The sequence below is a fragment of the Nelusetta ayraudi genome, unplaced genomic scaffold (genome assembly GCF_046127955.1).
Source record: "Nelusetta ayraudi isolate G7.1 ecotype Tasmania unplaced genomic scaffold, CSIRO-AGI_Nayr_v1 ptg000081l, whole genome shotgun sequence".
Lineage (NCBI taxonomy): Eukaryota > Metazoa > Chordata > Actinopteri > Tetraodontiformes > Monacanthidae > Nelusetta > Nelusetta ayraudi.
The window spans coordinates 872,733-895,000 of NW_027466131.1; the positions used below are offsets into that span (position 1 = coordinate 872,733).

The 22,268-nt window shown below is 51.1% G+C and overlaps 1 protein-coding gene across 1 annotated transcript in view; it reads right to left on the reverse strand.

Moving 5' to 3' along the window:
• slco5a1b (solute carrier organic anion transporter family member 5A1b) overlaps positions 1-22,268 on the reverse strand; it is an 80,238-nt gene that overhangs the window by 36,765 nt on the left and 21,205 nt on the right. Inside the window, exon 12 of the mRNA XM_076044464.1 lies at positions 7,091-7,155. Within this exon, the coding sequence (XP_075900579.1) occupies positions 7,091-7,155 (65 nt within the window). The remainder of the gene's footprint in view (positions 1-7,090; positions 7,156-22,268) is intronic.

Consider the following 22,268-nt stretch of genomic DNA (forward strand, 5'->3'; position numbering starts at 1 on the left):
TTTTTTTTTAATATTATTAAAATACCAAGCAGGAGGCACACCTCGAATTCTGTTGTATGCTCTCCCACAAAGACAATGAAGGCTTCTGTTTCTGATTCTGACTGTGAGAAATCTTCACCTGACACGCCGTGTCGAGCTTCAGATGGCCTACTAAAACGGTTTTGAAAGTGTTTCCCCCTCCGTGCAGGAGCAGGCTAATCTCTGGGATTCCCTCCCTGGTCGGTGGCAGGAAGCCAGGACTCCTGCCGCCTGCAGCCCGGCGCTGTCGCCGCGCCTCGTGCCCTCGACCCGCCCCCAACTTCAAGGTAACGGCTCCAATTTCACACTTTTAATTACGGCTAATGTGCGCGGAGCGAGCCAACGATGCTAATGAGGCACCGCGTGTCGGAGCGACCCAGACGGACGTGTCGCCGAGGCAGCGTGAACAGCGCCCACCGCTGGCGGGTCGTGTCGTCTGCTCACAACGACAAACCGCGTGAAGTTCAGAGTCCCAGGACGGTGAGAGTGAATCTGATGTCCTTTCACAGAGGGCACACATCAAATCCTATCAGCTGTCCCGTCCAGTCGGAAATCACTTTGATCAGGTGCAAACAATCGCTTCGCTGAAATCTGCAATCGGGCATCTGTTCTTTATTTCCTATCGCTGGCTGGGAGCGAAATAATTGCGGCATTTTGGAGCCTCGAGAGGAGGCGGCAAAATAAAACCACTCTCAGTCTCTTCAGAGCATTCGTCAGCTGTTGAGAGCGGCCAAGGTCAGCACCAGCGGGAGATTGTTCTCTCGACAAAATATTATCACTGCGTTGGGTCGCTCGTCTGAAGAGCAAAGTCAGAGGCGGCCTCAGAGTCAGAGGCAGGAGTTTAAGCTTGACTAACTTTTATTTTTTTCCCGGTGATTTTGTAATTCTTTTGAATATCGGTCGATCTTGGTCACGTCAACCGGCTGCATTAAAGCAGGTGACACCGGCTGCCGACGTTCACCCCGCAAAAAAAAAAGAAAAAAAGATTCTCCTCCCTCATTCGGCCGTCACCCCGCCTGGCCGGCATGACCTCATCGCGATGCACTCCATCCAATTAGAGGCGGCGGCGGGAGTCGTGACTCGTCATCCCCGCCGGTAGCGATCAGCTCTCGGCCACACGATGAAGGGAGGATTAAATCCTGCTAATTGCTCACCGCACGGCTCGCGGTTCCGCCGCTGACGGCTTCGGTCGACGGGCGCAAGGCAAGGCAAACGACAGCGGCGGCCACTGAGCAGCGAGCGCGGAGCTCCCGGGGACGAGCATGCGGATCAGGGCAGCAGGGCCGGTTCGGAGTTTCGCTCTGGCGAAAAACCCGGAAAGGGTTGTAAAGGTACGCCAGGGTGAGGAGGCGGGGCCTATCACAGCATGTTATGATTGGGTTAGGCTCCGGGGGATGGGAATCAAACCCACAACCTCAACTGTTGCCATCCAACGTTCCTTCCCTTTGTTGATTTTCTTGTGTTTTTTCTTTGCGGGGAAGAATTCGATTCTCGATCCAACCGCTGACATCACAGTGACCTTTTCAGAGAGCCGAGCTTCCGGTCCGAACCCGCCACACGAGTCACGTCGGGCATTATGGGGCGTGACGTGTGATTTGCCTGCTTTGGATTGGATTAGAGCAGCAGTCACACGGATGAGACTCAATCATATCACTGTGATAAGCGGAGCTGCCGATGTTTTGTCGCTTCGGCTTCCACCTGCTGCACATCATCCCTGCGTTCACCACGGACGTGAGCCCCTCTGCTCTGAAGGTCCAGGGCCGATACTGAAAAAGTGGACTGGGCCTCATGAGAGTCTGGACTGGAAGCCAATAGATTTGTAATCAGTTCAAAATGAGACAGTAGCAGCCAAAAATGTTCAGAGACTCTTGGCAGAGCAAGGACACTTCGATTAAGGAAACTCACTCAGCCAACGGGAAGGAGTTGGCCGTAAACAGCTGTTTGCCATGGTGATGCCATCCACGTCCAAGACTGATCATTACTTCATCACTAGTTAAAAATCTCACTCTAGCCTGATGAGAATCGATTCACCGACTCGCTCCGCCGCTAGCGGAGTGTTACAAACTCGCCATGAACGCAGCCACGCTCGTCCTCTCGCTGCTGCGCCCGGCTGCAAACACAGCTGCTCAAACACGCTCAGTGAAGCGCTGCATTGCCGCTGCTGCCGCCGCCGCCGCCGCCGTCATCACCAGCTCTTCCCGAGAGAGGCCCAGGCGGGAGGGCGTCCTGCTAACGCTAACCTTTAGCCGCAGATGCTAAACCCGCGAGCGCTGTCGCTGCTGATGCTGCCAGAGCCAGCGGGAGGTTGCGGTGGGGGATGGCGACCGACACTCACCTGGGACGTATCCCAGCATGCATCTGTCACCCGAGGGCCACTGCGTCGAGTGTGTATTAGCATATGAAAGGCCAGCCGGGCGCCGCGTCTCGGCCAGGGAGACACTTCAGCAGCTATTCAGTCTTCACATGGACACATTTCAATATCTATGGCGCACGCACGCACCCACACACACACACACACACACACACACTCCGTGCACATAGGTCCAACAAGCACAAACACAGTTTTTGTTTGGATTATCCATCATTTATTTACCTCTTTGTGATGAAAATTGCAGCAGGAGTGTGTGTGTGTGTGTGTGTGTATGTGTGAGAGTGTGTGTGTGTGTGTGTGTGTGTGTGTGTGTGTGTGTGTGTGTGTGTGAGTGAACCTCATTAATATTCTCTTTCAAGCCCAGCCTGGTTTTCGATGCACCTGGACAACAACACAATGCTATGGCTCTGCTCGGCAGTGGGCGGAGCCAGAGGGCAGAGACACGCCCACAGGTCCGGTGTGTGAAAGGCTCCACGCAGCACTGGCAGCATCAACGGAAACTGCAGCATCCTTTAATAAGGATGAAGCCTTAAAAAGCCAGATTATCCGGCAGGGATGCGGATTATGTGCAGATTACATCCCTCCGCTGAGCCTCTGGTCATGTGACAGAGACACATGTTGGGCAGGTCGCTGCTTGTTACGCAGGAATAACTGCTGGGTTGCTACAATTGAGTTTGAGACAGTAGGTGGTAAGAAAAAAAGCTTCTGGTTTCCCGAATTAATGACATATGTATATGTATATATATATACATTTTCAATACCCGCTTCTTCCTGCACTCGGGGTTGAGGGGGTCTGCTGGAGCCTCTCCCAGCTGTCATTGGGCGAAGGCAGGATGACACCCAGGTCATCACGGGGCCATTGGCTGGGTTGTCCCTGGGGGCAATAATTGGACTGTGCACCAGCGGACCGGGGGTAACCGCGCTCTTGACATCCAGCGAATGTGGCGTCTACACGTTGTCCAGTTGGGAAGGAAATGAAGCGTTGATACAATGTATCCACCAAAGCATCGGTTACCTGCCTCACTACCTTGAAAGACCAACACCTAACAGGCAGAATATAGTGCGGTATTCTCCCGGGCTCGCTAACCACCACAGGGCTATGGGGAGTTGCCGGCATGGATCGATAGGCCCCCAAAAGTTGGTAGTTTGCCGTGTTATGGATGGAGGGTTTTGACTAAACAGCCAAACGTTTCCCGGGTCTTCTGAAGGTGGGACCTCCACTGCTCATCACCTAAAACGCTCAACTTGATGACCAGAAACGGTGTTCTCTGTCCCGGATCCACGTAGAGCGAACAGTCGGCGTAGCAGGGTTGGTTAGCAACAGCCACCACGGAGGCAGCGAAAGCTCTTCTCCTCCCCCTGTACCTTCTACGAATCCTTTGAATGTCAGCAACAAATTCAAGTCGATTACGTTCTGTCAGCGCTCGAAAATTGTTCATTGTCCGCTGCCTTTTGACCACGTTGAGGACAGTCAAAAGCGCCCCAATAAGAAAGTACAGTGACCCCCCCCCCCGCCAGACTCGCTTCCATGTTGCTCTCCATTGTTGACTTCCCTGAATTCTCTCGCACTTCATCAATGCGATCGCAGCGTGATGACGTCGCCCTGCCAGCAGGGGGTGAGACCCAGCTGGTTTTGGTCAGTTTGAAAGCAGCCATGGAGTTCCCATTTAACCTCACATGCATGTTTTTGGACTGTGGGAGGAAGCCGGAGAACCCAGAGAGAACTCACATGGGAGAACTCCACACAGAGAGGCAGTGCTAGCCACTGCACCACCATGTCTCCCGCATATACATGTGTGAGTGTATATGTAAGTTTGTCTTTTTGAGTGTCTGAAAATGTTACCTTTCGTTGCAAACGACGCAGGAGCAGCTCATCCACCAAGTCAGATGGGATGTTTGGGGTCGCGCAGGTCACGTTCAGAAGGACATGCTGAACATTTATGACCATGATAATAATCTGTGATTGGCTGATTAACATCCGGCTGCACGGAGGAAACATTAACAAGCTCTCAGGATCAAGCCCATAAGCTTCTTCTGCAGGTGGACGTCTGTGCAGAAGGTCACGCGTGCACGTTAAGGCCAGACCTGAGAACCAATTGTCCGCTGGTGTGTAAGAGTGTGTGTAAGAGTGTGTGTGTGTGTGCGACGAGAAGCTGTTTGCGTTGTTGATTATTTCAGCTGCGAGTGTGTTTGTTCCATCAGCTGATTGGAGGGTTTTTTCTTTTCTCGCAACAGAAGCAAATGACGGCAGCGGAGCTGGAGGAGGATTAGCGCCACTCCACGACAATCATCATAATCTGGTTGCTGCCAAGGCAACCTTATCTCCAGCCTCCCCCTCTGTCACACACACACACACACATTTAATTAGGGACGAGTCTCGTTGTGGAGGCGGCGGTGCTGCTTTGACCCCCCTGTCCCCCCCAAGGCTCAGGAAACAGCGGTCACATGTTGAGGGAACACAGACAAACTAAAGGTGACCTTATTAAAAAACAAAGCTGTTGGTTGTTGTTTTTTTAAAGGCCTTGCAAACTCAAGTTTAGCCGTTTGGATTTGACGACACTTTCTCACTCTTGACAATTCACCATCTCACTTTTCTTCCAACTGGCCTCTGCTAAAGTAACAAATCTGAGCGGTTTTCTTGACTGCGATGGAGTTTTGTCTTGTCCTGATTGATGTGTGATTTGTGGATTAACCTTCCAATCCCAGTTTGGCTCCTTCCTCTTCTTCTGTGGTCTTTCTGTGGCGGCCTGATTCGTGCTTTCAAAAGCAAAAGCGCTACGACTCGTTCCTCAATGCAAAAGGCAGCTGGAAACCGATTCAAGGTGGAGATATTTAATAATTAGATTCTACTTGTCATGTTTATTCAAATGTATTATCAAGGGGACATCATAATGAACTAAAAAAAAAGAAAGAAAAGGAGCTGAATGGAAACTCATTGTGTGTAAATGCAGACCGGTGCAGCACTCAAGGGTCAATCTGTTGTTTGTGTTTGTGCTGAAATTGCATTAGCGACGGTTGATTATTACGAGGAGCCCACAATAATTTATGTTGCGTTTCATTTTGCCGGCTTGCTCTTCATTGGCTCCAGTAAATGCTGTTTTTTTTTTTGTTTGTTTGTTTGTTCTTGTTTTTTCTTTTAAACCCCACCTTTCTATTGCTTTTGCTGATGCAACAAGCTAACTTCCCCCACAGGGATCAATAAACTTTCATGTCGGCTCGCTGTCAAATAAAAGCACGACGTGAATGAGAATCAATGGGAGCTCCTTTCTGCGGTTGCAAACGTAAAAAGCAGGAACGTTGCAAAAATGCCGCAACGCCTCTGTCGTCGTTCCGCTCGACGTTCCGCTCGACGCCCCGCAGGAACTTTTCCCTCCTCCTCTTTCCTGTTTTGGCATTGTGGCCTGTCAGCTATGATGTAGGACGCTAATATTCTTACGTTACAGCGCTTGATAAAACTATAATAAACACACTTTGGCTGATGATGGATGTTCTGTTGCAGGTTGTGGCTCTTGGTTTTCTCTCTCTCTCGCTGAGAGAGAGAGAGGGAGAGAGAGAGAGAGAGAAAACTGCTTCGATCGGCCGTAATTGGCTCCTGTTTGAAGTTGAGTATTGATCTCCCTCCCTCCCCCTCCCCCCACCCCAGACCCTCATCTCACCTCCCCCTCCCGCTCCCCCGCTGCCACTCTGATAAGCGCGTTGGTGAATGGCGTGCCGTCATCGGTGCAGACTAACTCATGAATCAATGGGCCAGCGCAGACACTCGGCCGTCGATTTGCCCACACAGGTGGCAGAGAATGGCAACGTCACAGCATGAAACCCAGCGGGGGTTGGCCAGCGGCAGACATTTTGGGATATCTATTGGTTTATCACTTCTTTATTTTCCTTATAAGGTTTATAATACAGCGACATGGTGGCGCAGTGGTTAGCGCTGCCGCCTCACAGCAAGAAGGTCGTGGGTTGGATTCCGGGCCTGGGACCTTTCTGTGTGGAGTCTGCATGTTCTCCCTGTGTCTGCGTGGGTTCTCTCCGGGTTCTCCGGCTTCCTCCCACACTCCAAAAACATGCATGTGAGGTCAATTGAACATTCTAAACATTCCGTAGGTGTGCATGTGAGTGTGAATGGTTGTTTGTTTCTATGTGGCCCTGCGATGAACTGGCCACTGGTCCAGGGTGTCACCCTGCCTTCGCCCTAAGACAGCTGGGAGAGGCTCCAGCAGACCCCCAGGACCCTGAATAGGAATAAGCGGGTATAGAAGATGAATGAATGAATGAATGAATGAATGAATGGTTTATAATACACAATGTGTGTGGTTTTTTTGGGGGGGGGGTTTAGGGTAAAATGCAGCTTTAAATCTTTTTTTATACATTTATCTGTGAGGCAACTACATCGCTCAGATTTCAAGCTTTAAATCCTACAGGTCCGCGTTTAAAACCTCCGAACTGAAACATTTTCAGCCGGTCACCAAACAGCGGAGAAAGAGGCGGGACTACAGACGGGGTTCAGCTGTGTGTCTGATCGCAGCCCGACGAGGAGAGCGAAGAACTGGAGGCACTGAGGCTTTTGGCGTTGGAGACGCTGCAGTGAAACTGCGCGCAGCATCGCAGCTCGCCACGGGGGCGGAGACACAGTTTCAAGCTCCGCCTCTCGACACCAGTAGCAAAGGTAGGAAGGAAATAAGGAAATGGAGCGATGAGACTCACGTCAGCCACTCCGGCCTCCAGGATGCTGAGCTTGGATTCTCTCTCCAGAGCTTCTTTCTGCTTGACTGCAAGAAAAAAAAAAATGAAACGAAACAGAAATTAACTTGCAGGAATTGAAGCATTAAAAAACATAGATTCATTGGTTTGTCTTAATATTTCATACGACAGCATTTCTGCAGGTTGTTCAAAAAGGAGGAACTGGTCCATAATGTTGAACAGCTGCCCTTTCAATGCAGTAAACCGACAGCAGCATCAATTCATCACGTCCACCAGGGGTTCCAGCAAAACGTCTTTCAGCCCCACTCACTTATACACAATCACATTTCCTTCCTTCTCCTCCTGTGATCCAAACACACAGCGTCCCGTTCACGCACTCACACACCTCAGGGGTTTTTTCTCCCTCCCCCACCCGCTTCCCCCGTTGCCACGAGTTGTGGCCGCGCTCTAATGGAGGCCCTTCACCCGGAAACAATAACAATTAGATTTCACATTTTCAGACACGACACTTTCATCTCCCGCTTGTTAAGTGGCGAGCAGGTCGGTGGAAATCACATTGGCCGGCTGCTGAACGGCCGTATCGACATCGGAGCTGGATGCATAAACTGTTTTATGGAGCGCTGGTTCAATACAGGACGTCTTCAGTTTCTGCCTCTCGCCGACTGAGCGTGTGGCTGCAGGGAAACGCCGCTCTGACCCTGACGATTGGATGAATTTGGCCGGCGACGCCCGCAATTACGTCCATCCGCGACTAAAAGAGTTTCCGCGGCAGCTCGACCCTCATTTAACGAAATATGAATATTCAAACTGTGCCGCAGCCACCGTCAAAAAAAAAAAAAAAAAAGAAATTTTCCACACAAATACAAATTAAAGCCCTGAACAAAGCCGCCCTCTTTTAATCGCCTTAAAAGGAAACAAACGGAGGGCAGAGCTCAAATTAAAGCCGGAGCAACGTGCAAAAAGGAAAGAAAGAAAACACGTGTGAGAAAGAGGAGAGGGCGCATCATTACATCCATCTTTACTTTGCATGTGAATGCGGCAGCGTTTGTTGACGCACCGGGCAGATGAAGGACATGCAAAAGAGGCTCGACTGACTCGCCGACGTCCCTCCGCTCCTCACGATCACCACCGACACTAACCCTGGCGCAAGCAGCCACAAACAGGATTTCTGAAGGACTCTTTCTGGGCGCTCCAGTGGGTTTGGAAAATATTCCCTCTGGCCGATCAGCTCTGGGAAACCAGTGACGCACCAATAGGAAGCCCCACAGCTGCTTCCACTGCGAATGGAGGAACCCTGATGGTTCCGGATTCAACAGGTGTTTTTCTGAAGCTCAAGGGAAGTTAATCCAGCGATTATGGGAAATATTTAGTCTGGCGTGTGGTTAAGCATAATGCATAAGTGTCAACCTCAAATGTGGCCCGCAGTGTAATTATATTTGGCCCATGAGGCAACACCAAATCACTGCTAGAGCTGGCCAGAAGCTATTATACAGCACATACAGCACAGAATGCTCTGCCGGTATTTTGGCACGCCAATCAGGACAGGACGTTCATTATGGCTGCATTGGTTAATTGTTGTTATTTCATTTTTACATTTATTATTAGCCTATGTAAAAGGTTACCGATGAAATCTGAATCAAAGGCTGCAAATAAAAAAGAGGGATGCGATTTTTATTTACATTTTATTTATGCTGATGAGTTTTTTTAAATTTGGAATTTGATTTTTTTCCATATATGCAATATGAATTTATTTATTGTATAGTGTTAAGCTTTGCTTGTTCCAATTCACAAGAAAAACTTGTTTGGGTCCATGTGAAAATGTTCACCGTTCCAACACATTTTGCTTTTGCAGACGGCTTTCGTGGCAATAATTTTACCAGCGCTTTGCGTCGTCACTGGCACACTGGCACACTGTCACTGCACCGCCGATCAAAAAGGGTCTGACTCGTAACTTTATGTGTTCATCTGTCCTTTTCATCCGGAATATTAGGGAATCACAGTGGTTTGTTGCATGCAGCAGGGCAGAAGAAACATCATCATTATTTCTATCACTATCACATTATTGCTATTGTTATTACACACGCAGCAGAAGTAGTGGTAGTGGGAGTAGCAGCGGTAGGACAGATGGAAGATGACATCATCACCAGGAAGTAGACCAGAACCGACTGGTTTGGCATCACATTTCCATCTATAGAGGTTTATTTGGAGGGGGGGGGGTAAGGAGGGCAGGGTGGGACGTGGTGTTTCTCTGCCTCTGGGGCCGTGAGCTCCGACCTTCACCAGTAAATAACACATTACTGCTCTTCCAGCCCTCTCATATTTTTCAGATGTCTGATAGTCGGCTGGTGCTTCTATTTCCCTCAGACTGCGGCCACCGAGTAAAAGCAGCAGAGCTTCTCAAAAGAAAGGCAGATTACTGAGGCGGAGGGTGGAAAACTGAGAGTAGCCCGACACACACACACACACACACACACACACACACACACACACACACACACACACACACACAAAGCGAAAAGCGAAAAGCGTCATCCCTGTCTGGATAAAGTCAAAAACGCGGCTTCAAACCGACGCAGCGTGATGCTCGCTGGCCAGGAACCGTGTGTGACGGCGTCCCGCAGCCCCGTCTAATTAGCCAATCAGGACACAGACCTCCCAACGCCGCCTCGCCGCAGCCTCTCCCCCTGACGGCAGCCCAGATCCAGCGGCCCGGCTGAGATCGTACAGACTGCAGATGAGTCCCAGTCGGAGGAGAAGAACTGCAGCCGATCCGAAGCGAGGCACCTCATTGGTACCCCGGCGGGCTGCCCGCGCTCTCCCTCCTTCCAAAAAAAAAACCCCAAATTGGAATCATTTTTGAGGGACTGCGACGGGGCCGGGTCGTGGTGATCAGAGCCGGCTGGCGGCGGCAGCGTGTGAAAATGAGCTGTAATCTGACAAAGTGGGATTGAAGCAGAAATGGAGTCCAGGCTGCGAGCAAAGTGACGGAGAAATGATGTATCCTCTGATTATTCCGTCCCTTTTTTCTAACCCCTCACGCCGCCGTTTGCGGAATATTTCATCTTTTATCACAAACCTCGGATACATTTGGACTTCTGGGAGGAGGGGAGAGGGAAAAAAAACGTCCCTGGAGGAAGCGGCCGGAACCAAATCTCATTCCGACAGAGAGGGAGCCCCCTTTTATTTTCCCTCCAAAAAACACACGGAGGCGCTTCATTTGTCACCCGGGCCGGCCCTGTCCGGAATTTTGCTTTCTGTTAACTCAGTGTATCTGAGTTGCTTGCAGGGAAACGCAGCGAGCGCCGCCGACTCAGAGATGCGTCATTTTTCACCACTGACAAAAAAAGGGAAAGGCCGGCGCTGATCCAGCGGGCCGCGGAATGGAAGCTCTGGCGGCACCGAAGGGCTTCGATGGCGACGCGGCTCTCACTCAGCCTCCTGGGTGCGTTTCAGGAGCCGCATAATGAGAAGAAAACAACAGCCATCCTTCACGGTGCCGGCAGGGCGAGCGGCACGGCAGCGGTGGCGGCGACACGCTGCAGCCGTGTAATCACATTAGCTGTTGACGAGGGCGACGATCCCCTGGCAAATTAAAACATATTGCAGCGTGCAGCCACGCTTTTTTTTTTTTTTTTTACCTTCTCAAACACCCATTCAATGGCTGGTACACAATAACGTGTACAGCCTAGGATGCTGCTCCAGAGGACGATCTTTGGATTCAGTCAAGTTCAGCAGACGGATGTATTCCAGAAAACACAACGTGTCTCACTTCTACTGCTGCTGGTTTTGGGCGTGAAGGTGGAAACAGGAGCTGGCCGTCAGTTCCGATCAGATTATGCAGCAGTGGCAGCAGCAGCAGCAGCTGGAGCTTGCTTGGCTTGGATTACTTTACTGTAGTTTGGCAAGTAGCTACTTGGGCCTGTCACTCACCCTAGAGCAGCAAAGCAGCGAAGGCCTGACTGCTGAACAGAGAGCTGCAGCAGCAGAGACAATCATGGCCACCAGGGGGAGGCTGGGGGGGAGGAGGGGAGGACGGAGGAGACAACAAGAGTTGTGGGACTGACAGTTTTCTGGCGTGGGCCAGGCCGACTCGCGTTCAGCGAAATCGTCGAAACGTTCGGCCTGCCATCAGCAAAGGCGGGGTTGTTGATTCCAGATTCAACCAGGTGACATTCGGCCGTGTGTTCGTCCACAGCGCGTGATTTGCTGGCGAAGCTAAGGCAAGGCGAAGGTAAAGGCCATAAGCCTCACACAAATTCATTAGCAGGACGTGATGGCGGGAACCCCCCGACAGGAACGCACACCGGGACGGGCCACAGCAACTGATGACGCCACATGCTCTTCATCGGCAGCCGCCGATGAAGAGCTCATCTGCACATCATCTGTCATCACTCACCAGACAGACTACGAGACGGAGACTCACTAAAAATAGACCAATCGGATTTCTTCCCTTCTAGTGGTGCCATCTCCACACAGGATCTACCGGAGCTTCCACATGCTTGGAAGAGAACAAAAGCAAGCCCGCCTCAGACGGCCGAGCCAACACCTGACTGGGGGGGGGGGTGCGGTCACTGAGCAGGAAGAAGTGCGGCTGCCTATTGTGATAGATATCACAAAGGGCAGAGTTCCACAACTGGGCATTTTAAGCACACGCTTTTTTTAAAAAGAAGAGCAGCAGAGGAAGAGAAGGAGGGACTCTTCTCGTTTGCTGTCGTTCACTGACTGGACAGAGACTCTGATTCTCGTTGGGAAACACTGGAGGAGGAGGAGAACGTGGCCGACATTGACATGAAAGATGACAAATGCGGTTTTTGAATCTGACGGTCTTAACGGACTCCTGGGAGTTGTTTACGTTCGTTTTGCGCAAGATTGATGTGCTGATGGTCTTTTTACCAGCACACATGTTCGTCAGGCCGCCGGCTGAGCACCGTAGCCAAGGCCGGGCGGCTCGGCGCTCAGACTCCCCAGTGGGAGACTGAGCTCCGCGATGGTTCTTAGTCAGAGAAAATATTCCGCTGTTTTTTTTTTTTCACCGGAGGGAGGACAAACAGTCGGACGCCGCTGCAGGAGGAAACCTTGAGATTTCTGTTCTCCGGGCCGCCCCCGCACTCCGCCAGTAATCTGCGAGAAGACTCAAGGTTGTTCGCCACGTCTGCGCTGCGGACGCGTATCGATTGGACGCCACGGCGCCCAAACAAAAAAGGCAGCGATTTTCGTGTGGGACACACGGCAGCGGAGCTGACCCTGGCAGTCAATAGGAGGAGAGAAAGAAGCAGCTGTGCCGCTTTTGTGAGTAAGGAATAAAAGGGGGCCTGAAAAATTCCCACATCTGACAGTAAACGGAGGATTTTGTGGCCAGAAAACGACTTTCTGAGGACGGAAAGCTTGTTTAAGACAGTTTTCGCTTAAAATCAGCCTTAGATTGTTTTAGGAGGGTTTCTTTTGTGTTTTTTGGAGGGTTTTTTTTTTTCCCCCTCAGGACACCGCTGGCATCATGCAAGTCAATAGCATTTTGGAAACGTGTGCCAAGACAATCCTCTTATGTTGCGATTCGACATTCTGTTAGTCCGCATTTAGATCGATGCAAAGATTACATTACAACCGTTTTGGGGCAAACAGAATTAGCCAAACCTTAAATATATCACGCTGTCAGATTGGGTTTAAAGCCGAGCAAAAAAGGAATTTCGGCGCCTGTTGGCAGCGCGTCCGGCCAACGTTCTGGGATTGTGTTCGGAGTGCAGGACAGAGAGGCTGCTGAATAAGATTTGTTGGAAGTGCAGCGTAGTTTCATCCATCCGCTTGGTCTGGCCGCAAAACACACTAAACGCGTTAAAGTTAAGTGTGTAATATTTAGGGATTTTGAAGAAGAAACACCGACATCAAGTGGTTACATTTTAGATTACAGCATCTTTCACTCCGTCCCCCCCTCCTGAGCCTGCCAGTGAGCTACGGTGGCCTGCGTCTCAAACCTGGATACCTTGTCCACCTTCTTCATCGTTGGTATATTTGAAGACGCGAGCAGTTCCCCTAATTACAAACAGGCAGCTGGATTGTCCACACTGGGCTTCCTTATTGTATTGTACTGTGCGTATACACTCTTATTAGTGTTTTATAAGGCCAGTAAATTAGGCTTTTACCAATATAAAAATCATAAATCCAGCCACATACATTGGACCCTGAAGAGTCGAAATGATCCAAGTCGAATGCTCCGCTCCCTCACAGCTGGCTGCTCGTCCGGAACGACGAAGGGAACAAGGAAAAAATGGCTGAAAACGATTTGGGCAGTAGCTTTTTAAAATAGATCTGCCAGAAGTCAGACTGCAAAATTTCCTTCTCGAGGTTCCACATTTCCTTTTCTGCACCATCCAACTGCGTCATCCATTTGGCCCTTTGAGCAAATATGTGCACAAGCCGGCGAAGTGCCAACGGAGACGCAGGTGCAGCTACAGACAGAGACTTCTCACGTCTACAGACACGACAGACACTCCTGCAGCAGCAGCAGCAGCAGCAGCAGCAGCAGCCCAATGGGTGAATCCTCAATAACAGAGACGCCGTCCCAGCCAAACAAGCGACCTCGTCCCACAGCTACTCATTACAAAGCTGGCGGGGAACATCGGAGTGAAGCGATAGGGTTGGGGAGGTGACGGCGCCACGCTGGCGCTTTTACTTTGAAAGGGTGGTTGTTGGAGGGCTGCCATGTGACTTCCAGCGAGGAGGCAGCAGGTGCGGGCGGGATCCGAACCGGCTGACCGAGCTCTCCGAGGAGATTCGGCACAGGAATCCAGATGTAAATTACGGAGATTGAAAAAAAAAAAGGGGAGAAAATGATGAAAGGCGAGGATTGGCCGAGCTGCCGGAGGCACTGACCCACGGGCAAACTGGCGTCAAAGCTGGCGACGCCCACTCAGAGAAGCACATCCGCGGCGAGGGAGGGCGGCGTTTTTCGTTTTCCCTAGCGCTCCGAGTTGATCTGAGGTCTTTCGGCTGCAGGGCAGCAGCCGCTGCCAGGATGCAGAGTTCACCACGGCGAGGAGACGGCGACCCGCCGCTCCATCTGAGCTGACTCTGGAAATAACCAGTTTATGGTAGAAGAGACTGAGTGACTGACTGCTTTCTCCTGTTTCAGCCTCAGTGGAGCCACCGGCGGTTGCCACGTCTGTAATAAATCAGCGTGCAAACACGCTGATGGTGATGAGGGTCAGCTTACCGAGACTGTGCTCACCCAGAGCAGAGGAACAACTTTGAACCAGGGAGGATTTCAAGACTGACACCAAGCTTCAGCTAACGTTAGCGACCGCGGGTAATTCACTGGCACGGCCGCTTGTTTGTGTGTGTGTGTGTGTGAAATGCAGACCCGCAACCCAAGGTGACCTCATTACCGACGTTTGTTCCGCTTGTCAGTGCAGATCACACAGTGTGTCCGTCAAAAGTCGCACAACACTGTGCAACCGCAGCGGTGGCGGCGAGCCCCGCCCGTCCCCGCGGCGAGGGGCCAGGTGGGGCATGCTGATGCTTCCTGATCCGTGACCCCCGCAGAAAATCGGCAACGTCACACTCGGAGACGGGAGGGGCAGGAGACTCCGCCCAGGCCCCGACGGTGGCGGACATCATTTAGCAGCCTTGATCTGCAGATATGGAAGGGAAGTTTGGGGGCGTGGCCTGTTGGCACGTCCTCCCAGATTGTCTCACCTCCAAAGCATCAACCTGGGCAACAACTTGCCAACGGTGCAGGTTTACAACGCGGCCCGAGCCAGAGGCGTCGACCCTCCGACGTCTGCATCCTGCGAGATAACGCCGCTGTCGCCGTTTCAAATTTGTTCTTTACATTGGGTGGGAATGAGAGAAGGAATCAATGACAGGTGGAGACTCAGGGAAAGCAACTGTGTGGAGCTCGAAGCCCTTAGAACACCACAGAAGAAGAACCAAAAAACAGAGACAAAATCACTGGCATTAAAAGAAGTTGAGGAAAAGCATGGTGAGCCATAAAGTTCATACAACACACATACACACAAACACACACACACTCCTCTTCTTCTTCCTTCTACCGCCACCACATCATTCGCTGTCTATTCATGTTGAGATTTTGGTGATAAAGAAAAAAAATCATTAAAGGAAAAAAAGAAAAGCACCCAAAAGTCGATCTTTACATTTTTTTTTCAAGGTCCAGAAAAGTTCAGATAAAAATCAAACTTCCCTTATCGTTTATTTTACAGTTTAATTAGCTGCAGTGTGGAGGCCAGCGATAAAAAAAAAAAGAGAAAAAAAGAAATAGATAAAAATTTCACAGTAGTGGAAGTAGAAAAAAAACTACTGCAGCACACAAAGTCCTCGGACTCAATGTCGTCATTGGAAAAAAAAACAGCAGAAAAGACACAATAGTCAAGGCCGATGTTTCTGTGACAGATTGAACCTCCCACATCTTATTCCTTCAGCTCAACAATCAGTGCCAAAAAAAAAATCTATATTCATGTCCTCAAAAACTAGAATCAGACTAGAAATTGAAGTCTTGCAAAAAGTGACATTACATAACTCTCATTTAAAATAAGAGAACTGATGCAGCGTCCGTGCTGACAGTCCTGGCGTTGGCTCTGCCTCTTTCTTCTCGGAACTTCCCGATTGGTCCGGTCATATCCTGACAGGCTGAAAATGATTCCGACAGGAGCTTTCGCACAGTTTGTGTGAACTGACAGATTCCTTCCGAGGGTCTTTCCAATCAAGATGCGCAGGTCGTCTCACCAACAACACAGTCGTCGTTGCATTCATGCAGTTCTCAGCGAGAGGTTCTCACCCCTGTTGTCACTCCTTGTTTCTGTGAAAGCTAAACCCCGCCCCCTTCTCCTTCCTGGGCGCCGGCGACGGGACGGGAGCGTTTTTGAGGTGGATGTTGGGATCCGGACTTGAAAGCTCCCATCCTCTGCCGCTGCCGCCCTGCATGTCTGAGTAATGGGGACAAAACGAGCAAGATCTGCCAGAAGTCGTCGTTCAATATTCAGCCGCTCGGAGACACGGCGGCAGCGGCGGCGGCGGCGGCCTGCTACCAGCCAGCTTCAGACCGAGGCGCTAATCTTTTTAATTAGGCCGCCGCCGGCTGCACACAAGGCTGATGTCTGTGTAACGTGGTGGAGCGGCATCGATCAGGGGAGGGAGGGGCGTCGTTGAGGGGTGGGGGGGTGGGGGGGTGGGGGGGGGGGGCTGTGGTTCAGCGAACCGTTTCGGCGCGGGAGCTAATAAATAATATCAAAGGCAAAACCTGGCGAAAGGTGGATGAGATGAAAATCTCTTTATGATGCAAAAAAAAAAAAACAAACGGAAGAGGGAGAGGGGAGGAAGGGAGGGGTTTCTTTTCAGCGGGGTGCCACTGCGACAGGATATTACAGGGCGGCGAGGAGAAATAAATAAATAAGCCTCCTTTCATCGTCCCGCAAGAGCAACAAAACAGAAAAAAAGAAAAGATTCATCCCGATGGGGCGCGGAGCCGTCGACTGGCAGACGCACCTGGACAGGTGACCCCAGTCTCACAGGCCAAGCTCACAAGCCATTTACACCTCAAGGTGCTAATGCAACACTTTGCTAGAATCGTATTAGTGTCTGGACGAGCGTCGTCTCTGGGGATGCAACGGTGCAGTTTTCTCACAGTTCGCTGTGCGCCACGGTTTTTAGGCCACGGTAACATTACTTTCAAACTGGCAAAGGCAATATTGTATTGTGAAAAGAATTCAAAGCATAGGATAGTTCACACGACCCGGCCCGACAAGCAGCAGGTCGTGACCGCACGTCCACGTCCTTCACGACTCGCACTCCTTCAAGACTGTCGCTGATTGCACAATCCATCCACTAGAGGGCGGCGGTCTTACTGCGACCCTCCACCTCGACCTTTGTTAGCGTGAGGCTGCTCTGCGGCGCTGCTCCGTCCTCTCTCTCTCATCCCAGGAACGCAAACTCAGGATGAAGGCGTTCCTCCCCCTAATCTGCCGCTCTAATCCGGCTCCAGGAAGCACGTAGCGGAAGAAGAGGAGGAAGAAGAAGATGGGGATGGAGCGTTAAAAAAAAAAAGTGGGGAAACGCGGCAGGCAGGAAGCGCTACATTAATTATAGACAAAAAGAGGAGCTACAAAAGACGGCCTGCGCTTTGAAGATACTGAGCACTAAATGTCACCCGCAGCCTTTGAAGCCCTCGACTGCCTTTGTCTCCCACTTCTCCCCCGACATGAAACGCAGCGCTGTAGACGGGAGAGGCCAGAGAGAGAACGGGGGGCGGGAGGGGGGGGGGACCCACCGGCGTCCTCCGGGACCCTGGGACACATCGGCCACCCCGCTCACGGAGGGCCCGCGCGATCTGTCGCTGATATTGAAGATTTTAATCCCGCCTTCGTTAGTGGCAGAGCTAATCTGTTTGAAACGTTTACCGAGCTCGATCGAAACACAAATAAAACTTTTGAGAAATGTTTCGCCCTGGATTCTGAATCTCGCCACAACAACAAAAAAAGTGGGCGAGTGAACGAGCAAGCAGCCGCTGGAGGACAAGACCTTCACCCCAGGGCAGAAGATGGAAAGTTGACTCTTTCTTGTCAGTTCTTCTTCAGGAGAAAACAGCGTCTTTTCAGCTCCCCACCTCTGTTTCCATCCGAATTCACTGACTACAACTGCAGCTGGTGGACACTCACCACACTACACTCCTCCGCTGGACTCAGACCAGAGAGCAGCTGCTTCCGTTGGCGTTTCACCTTCACCCCAGCGCTCACTTTTCTTCCAACATGGCTCTAATTCACAGAGCACCATCGCAGATCCATCGACGCTCCTCGATGGTGGGTCCTCATCAGCAACCCTCTCCACTTTCAGACACGAGGGGCGGCGAAGCGAGTAAATCCCCGTTAGTCATTCTGCTCCTCCTCCTCCTCATCCTCTTTCTCCTCCTCTTTATCTTCTTTCTCCTACTCCTCCTCCTCCTCCTCCTTCTTCTTCTTCTTCTTCTTTCTTTGGAAGCGAAGGGAAAAACATGACGAGAAAGGAGGCCAAAAGAAATCAAGGGTGTGTGTGTGTGTGTATGCGTGTGTGTGGGTGTGTGCAAGACGGCGGCGTGGTACTCGAGTGCAGTTGCAATCAGGGCCTGTGCACTCGAGGGGGTCCAATCAATCCAGCTGTCTGCCTCTGCATCTCATCAGGCTTCGGCTGGAAATGAGTCTCAGGGTCCGAAGAAGAAGGGGGGTGGGAGTGTGTGTGTGTGTGTGTGTGTGTGTGTGCGTGTGTGTGTGTGTGTGTGTGTGTGGGTGGGGGGGGGCAAGGCCCTGAGTTGGTGCTGCAGAGCGTTTTTTTCATCCATGACCTTCACTCCATGGCCAGAAGTGTCTCCATCTGGTTTCTCCTGGTTTTGCAACCACACTGACTGAAAGGCTGGAAGATCCAGTAATTAGACGGAGCCGCCATAAGATCGTATGGTATTCATGTTTGTGGCATTGATCTCGCTTTTGGCTGATGCCTTTTGGAATATTAATTGAAGAGGGTAGTGGTTAAGGTGGGACCTGTTCTTCCGCTCGTACAGGGTGACAAAGAGATGTATGAGAGTATCAATAAAATATGAGGCTGGGAGGCGGCGCTCGTCGGCGTTGAATTGGCCGGCGTTGGGACGCAACGTTGGGTTTTCCATCGAGTGCTGCAGGATTTTTCTACAAACGAGCAACACGTTTGACGGCAGAGAAGATTTCAAGTCTTGCTCTAAAACCTCCAATCAGCAGGATCGGAGGAAGACCGCTGGCGACCCAACAGGGAACCTCGCGTTGGTTCTACGTGGCAAGAATGAATCTACATGTATAAGCCCATCGATCTGTTTGGCCTGGTTTGAAGATGAAGGACGGAGGCTTCGTCCAGTCGTCTCCTCTGCTGAGGAGTGGGAAGTGGGAGTTGGGTGATGCAACGTCCGTCTGGCAGAGGTGCGCCAACCTCGCGGCGCCTCGGGTCGACTCGCCAGCCTCCTGCCAGCTGCGGTGCCGTTGGCAGCAACAAACCAGGCCTTCTGGCCTGACGTGGGGAGATGCTCCAGAGCAGGGGTGACCAACATTTAAGAACCTGAGAGCTTCATGGGTCATTGGAAGTCATACGAAGGGCAACCAGTTTGCTACACTCCCCTGAAATAACAAACTTTTCTCCGTTCTATGTTATTATTAATGATACTGATCGATGCAAAAACACTGAACACATCAATGAGTTGTGACTTAACAACGCCGCCTCACAGCAAGAAGGCTGTGGGTTTGGTCTGCAGGGTCTGGTACCTTTCTGTGTCTGCCTCGGTTCTCTCCAGGTTCTTCGGCTTCCTCCCACAGTCCAAAAACATAAATGTGAGGTGAATTGGCAACTCAGCAGCACGGCGCCTCCGACTCCGCCCAGACAGGCAGTCGGAAAGGGGTGGGGTTAGAAATGCTGTGAGAATATCTTCCCAGGATTGCTGCTGCAAGCAACAGGTGAACGGAAACTGAGCGGCGTGAAGAACTGAGCAGCAGGCGAGTTGGAAAAGCCCCCGCGAGGTGACAATTAGCAGCGTTGTGGTGCAAAAATGGGCGCCGCTAATGGCGGCGTGTCAGATGTGAATCGCGAAAAGCAGATCTCACGCGGAAGATCACAACGCAGGTAGGAAGGAAGCAACAATTAGAAGCCGGTGGAAAATCTGTCAGACTCAGAAAAAAAAAGCTCCTTAGCGCTGAGGAGACGTCGCAGTGAAGAAATGAGGATGAGGTCGCACATCTGCAATGTAGCAAGGCGGCGGCGGCGGTCTTTGAAAGCGCAACGCTGCAGTAGCGGGATGTGTGCGTGTGGGCGTGCGGGCCAAGCGTCTCACAACGACACCGCCACCCGCCGTTCTGAGGGTCCCGGCGGGCGGCGGGAGAAGTGGAGGAAACACGTTCGCTCGACCCGAGGAGCTCCGTAATTACATCTGGCATTTTGACAAGTGTTAGGCTGTGGCGAAGGTCAAGCCTGCCAGCCAACCACAATCTCCGCTTAGGCACTCACGGAGACGCCGCCACGGAGCGGCCGTCGTCATCGGGCCACTTCCTGCCTCAGATCAGAGCTCTGGCGCTAGTTTGAGACAGACGCTCGGCGGCAGTGTGTTCAGAGGGGGACAATCCAAACGTGTGTTCCGACGTCAGGTTTTATTGCAAGGTTTTTGTTTAGGAGGTCGTTGTCTTCTGGGCGTCCGGAGAGTAAATTGAATGATTAATCAAGTGAGAAGTCAACAATGTAAACATGAAAATATGGACCTTTATTTAGAACATTGTTGACCGGTGGGGCCACAATGGGTTCTAAAAATTTGCCAGAGGGGCCGGAGCAGGAGCAGATGGATGGAGTGTTTTGCTGACCCACCTCAAAGCAGTGAAAAAAATATTTTGCCCCTGTCTGTGATCCACACACATGTGAGTGAAAAGCCAACTCGTCTACTCTACGGTGTCCTGCGTCCTCCTTGACGTACCTGGGGTCACAATAATAGAATGGAATATGTAGAAAACATGTGCTTTAATGTCAATTGAAAATGATCAAAAGTAACGATACAACAAAACATGTGTCTTTGAAAGCCTCGCGGTATTTAGCTCGAACCGTAGTATGCCCATGCCTGATTTAGAAGTTACTGCAAGTAACGACTTTTCAATTTCAATGGCAGCCGACAACAACGTGTGGTTATATTGTGTAATATGAATTAAAGAAGTGCTGTTGATTTCTGGATGATACTTCCTCGGCGGCAGCAACGCTTCCCGCCACAGCTAGCGTGCTAGCGTCTTTTTATTTTCCCAACGTGTTCGAGGCGGAGTGACCTCTGCTGCCGGCAGATTATTTACATGTCAACACACAAGTCAAACATCAGATGCAGCTCCGGCCTCCCTCGCTGGGCAAAAACCCGCTATTGTCTGCGCGAGACAAAAGGCGCGCTAGCTTAACTCCAGGCGGAGACCAACTGGCTGAACCGCTGCGTTTATCCCCCAGAGTGGACGGAGGCTCCTCAAGGCTGCAAGGCTGCATTAGCATGTGCGCTAACGCTGCCGGGGAAACAGAAGAAGAAGAAGAAGGAGAAGGAGGAGGAGGAGTAGGTGGAGGAGGAGGAACAGACGGCGGGGACGCGGCTAGCTCAGCTGCTCCGTGTGCTAATTGCGCCGCCCCGATGTCCTGACCCTGACCCCGCCCCCTCGCCGTTCTCACGGCCGCCAAGCACCGCTGGAAGTAGCCGCACACTCCCCCCGCCCCCCACACCCCCAGCTCTCCCGCCCACCTCGGGCCCAGAACAATGGGGGTCAGCACCTCGCCGCTCGCCATCTTGACATCCACCCCACCAACCCCCCAACGCTTTTGACGGCGGCCCCCCCAGTGGCCCCTGGGACGCTGACAATGGTCGCAGGCAGAAGCGTGACACAAGTGGGAACGTGGCAGCAGCAGCAGCAGGTTCCGGCCGGCTGTGGCTGCATTAATGGCACCCTTTGACCCCTCCTCCTCCCTACCCCCCTGGGGAGGGAGGGATGGGGGGGGACACAATCCACGGCCGTGAAGTTGGAACCGGAGTCGCCGCACATTTCATAAAACGTGCGGAGCGGGAATTTGAAGTCAACAAGTATTTCCCTGCCAGCTGGTGATTTCACTGCCACAGGCTCGTGACTCGGTTTTTATTCCACTGAGCTTTTCAAGGAATATCATTCTTATTATTATCAATATCATTAGCCATTAAAATGTGCGATCCATCTGGAGAGCCGTAGCTGATCAGCACAAAGAGCAACAGTCTGGCTAATATTTAAAATGTAACGAAACTGGGTTTTAATTATCGGTTAAGTTCATTATTATGTTTTACTTATTTCTTAAAGCCTTATAGATAATGAAAATAAATAAATAAATAAATAAAGTGTAAATTCGCAAATAAATTATACGTATAACCATTTTCTGCAGAGGGTATCATTGCATTGGAATTAGCGCAACTAACCAAGTGTTTGTTTTTTTTTACCGGATGTATAACTGAATGTAAATTCATGACATGAAAATATAGGAAAAGAACCTTATTCTCTCATTGCACATCACGTTGTCTCGTCGATACAGGACATATGAAAAATTGTCTTCTTCATCTTGAATTCTACGGGTAAACCTGAGGGCCAATAAACAACAAAAACCAGGCGGCTTGAAGTTTAACATCTCAGAAAATCACTGGCACCGACAA